The sequence below is a fragment of the Loa loa genome (assembly GCF_000183805.2).
Source record: "Loa loa unplaced genomic scaffold supercont3.183, whole genome shotgun sequence".
NCBI lineage: Eukaryota > Metazoa > Nematoda > Chromadorea > Rhabditida > Onchocercidae > Loa > Loa loa.
The window spans coordinates 6,208-7,984 of record NW_018108363.1 but is presented as its reverse complement, the minus strand read 5'-3'; the positions used below and the strand labels follow the sequence as shown (position 1 = coordinate 7,984).

The 1,777-nt window shown below is 33.6% G+C and overlaps 1 protein-coding gene across 1 annotated transcript in view; it reads right to left on the bottom strand.

Annotated features, from left to right (window-relative positions):
- Positions 1 to 152: 152 nt before the first annotated feature.
- LOAG_18050 (proteinase inhibitor I4) overlaps positions 153 to 1,777 on the bottom strand; it is a gene marked incomplete at both ends in the record, with an annotated part of 2,679 nt that continues 1,054 nt past the window's right edge. Inside the window, 4 exons of the mRNA XM_020450721.1 lie at positions 153 to 311; positions 938 to 1,096; positions 1,205 to 1,408; positions 1,533 to 1,666. Coding sequence (XP_020305565.1) covers positions 153 to 311; positions 938 to 1,096; positions 1,205 to 1,408; positions 1,533 to 1,666 — 656 coding nt within the window. The remainder of the gene's footprint in view (positions 312 to 937; positions 1,097 to 1,204; positions 1,409 to 1,532; positions 1,667 to 1,777) is intronic.

Sequence of the window (1,777 nt, the reverse complement as noted above, 5' to 3'; positions counted from 1 at the left end):
CAAATATATCATATTAAAGGAAGAAGAACGGACATAAGTACGAAACAAATTAAAAATTATATCGAATATGAATGAATTAAGCTGAAAATAGCATTTATTTTTCCCAAAAATTTATCTTATGTAAAATAGAGCATTGAAGATTATGCGAAGAATCACTTGGCGAATTGGCCTGCAAACAAAACTGTATCGGAATTCCTAACAATTGCAAAGAGGAATGGCTGATCAGCGATGAATGGCTTAGATTCCATTAACATGCGGGGCACTATATCAATCACGGTCGCAGCCGCTGATTCCGTTCCTTTTTCATTCACCTGTAAGTAAATAACCGAATCCATGATATTTTACTATTTCAAAAAGCTGAAGCTCATTAAAAAGATCTCGTTATATCTGATTTTGGTAATTTTCCGCCAAAATTCTTATTTCATCATAAATGTCGGAATATCCGAAGCACGATTCTACCATGTAGTCATGATTGACACCGAGTTGTATCGTTTTCCCTTCTTCATCTATATTAACTTTCCAAGGATAAAAAAGCCATTATGACAGTATAGAGTTCTACCTATTGATCCACCATCTTGATCTTATGTTGTAAATCTCCTTTGTTGATACTATGTATATGTATTTGCTATACAGGCGCTCATATCTTCATCCAAGAGTTCTATTCATTGCCTTAATCTACATCTATTAGGTCTCATTGTTTCATTTCTCCATTTGATTTTAAATTAGTTATCGTTCTAAATATTTTGTTGGCTAATAAAAATATTTCATTTAGCGTTCTTATATTGCATTCGCTATTCGTAACCACAACTCAAAGGATTCGAATTATACAGCAATACTTCAAAGGAAGAAAGTTCTTCATTTTCTCAACAATATTTTTGATTCAATTTCCGTTTGTGTCCTTTTATGACAAACTTTTGCAACAAAAACTACCGCAAACCTCAATGAAGCCTTTGTGCATAACACCACCAACGAAAACTGCGTCATCAGTAAGTTCTCTGAAATTGGCTCTTTCACTAAAAGCATCCCTAATGCCAATTCTCTGTAAAGTTCCTTTCAAATCCAATTTTGCTTCCAAACGGAACCTCGGTAATTTAAGCTGAAATTCGAATAACCATTAAATCGACAAAATAAAAATTCTGAAATCCTCAAAATGAATACACTAACACTTTTAACAAAAGAAATAAACATTGCGTGAGTATTTTACCAATACGATGTCTGGCACAGCTCTATCAACATATGAGAGTAGATATTCGCCTGTCATGTTTTTTAGAACATTGGCTATGTTAAAGCGTATTTTTGGCAATATGAGAACCATTTCTACTTCATCACCAACATAAGGCAATTTGACAACTTGCACAGAATCATCTTCATAATACGGGAATTTTGCTCTTAATCTCATCATCAATACCTGAGAGAACAGAAATGATAACGATAGAGGAAGAAAAAGACATATTCATGTTTTGCGAGCAAGCAACATATTTTAAAATGAACAGTTGAAAGCTTCAAATTATGACATTCGAGGGAATATTCACATTTTTCGTTTCGCATTCCGAAATGTGAAATGCTTCATTACGAGTCACTGTATCATCAAATTGTGTCTTCCAAATTCCACCGAAGTAAATTGCATTCAGTAGTAATATTACGATGTCCTTATTGACATCGTCTGCTGTTATTAGCTCCGTTATTTTACTCCTAGTCTTTTCGGACACCCCAGTTTATTAATTTCCTGAAGCAGAATTGCATTGTTGTTATCTGCAATAATAGAATAGATAGATAG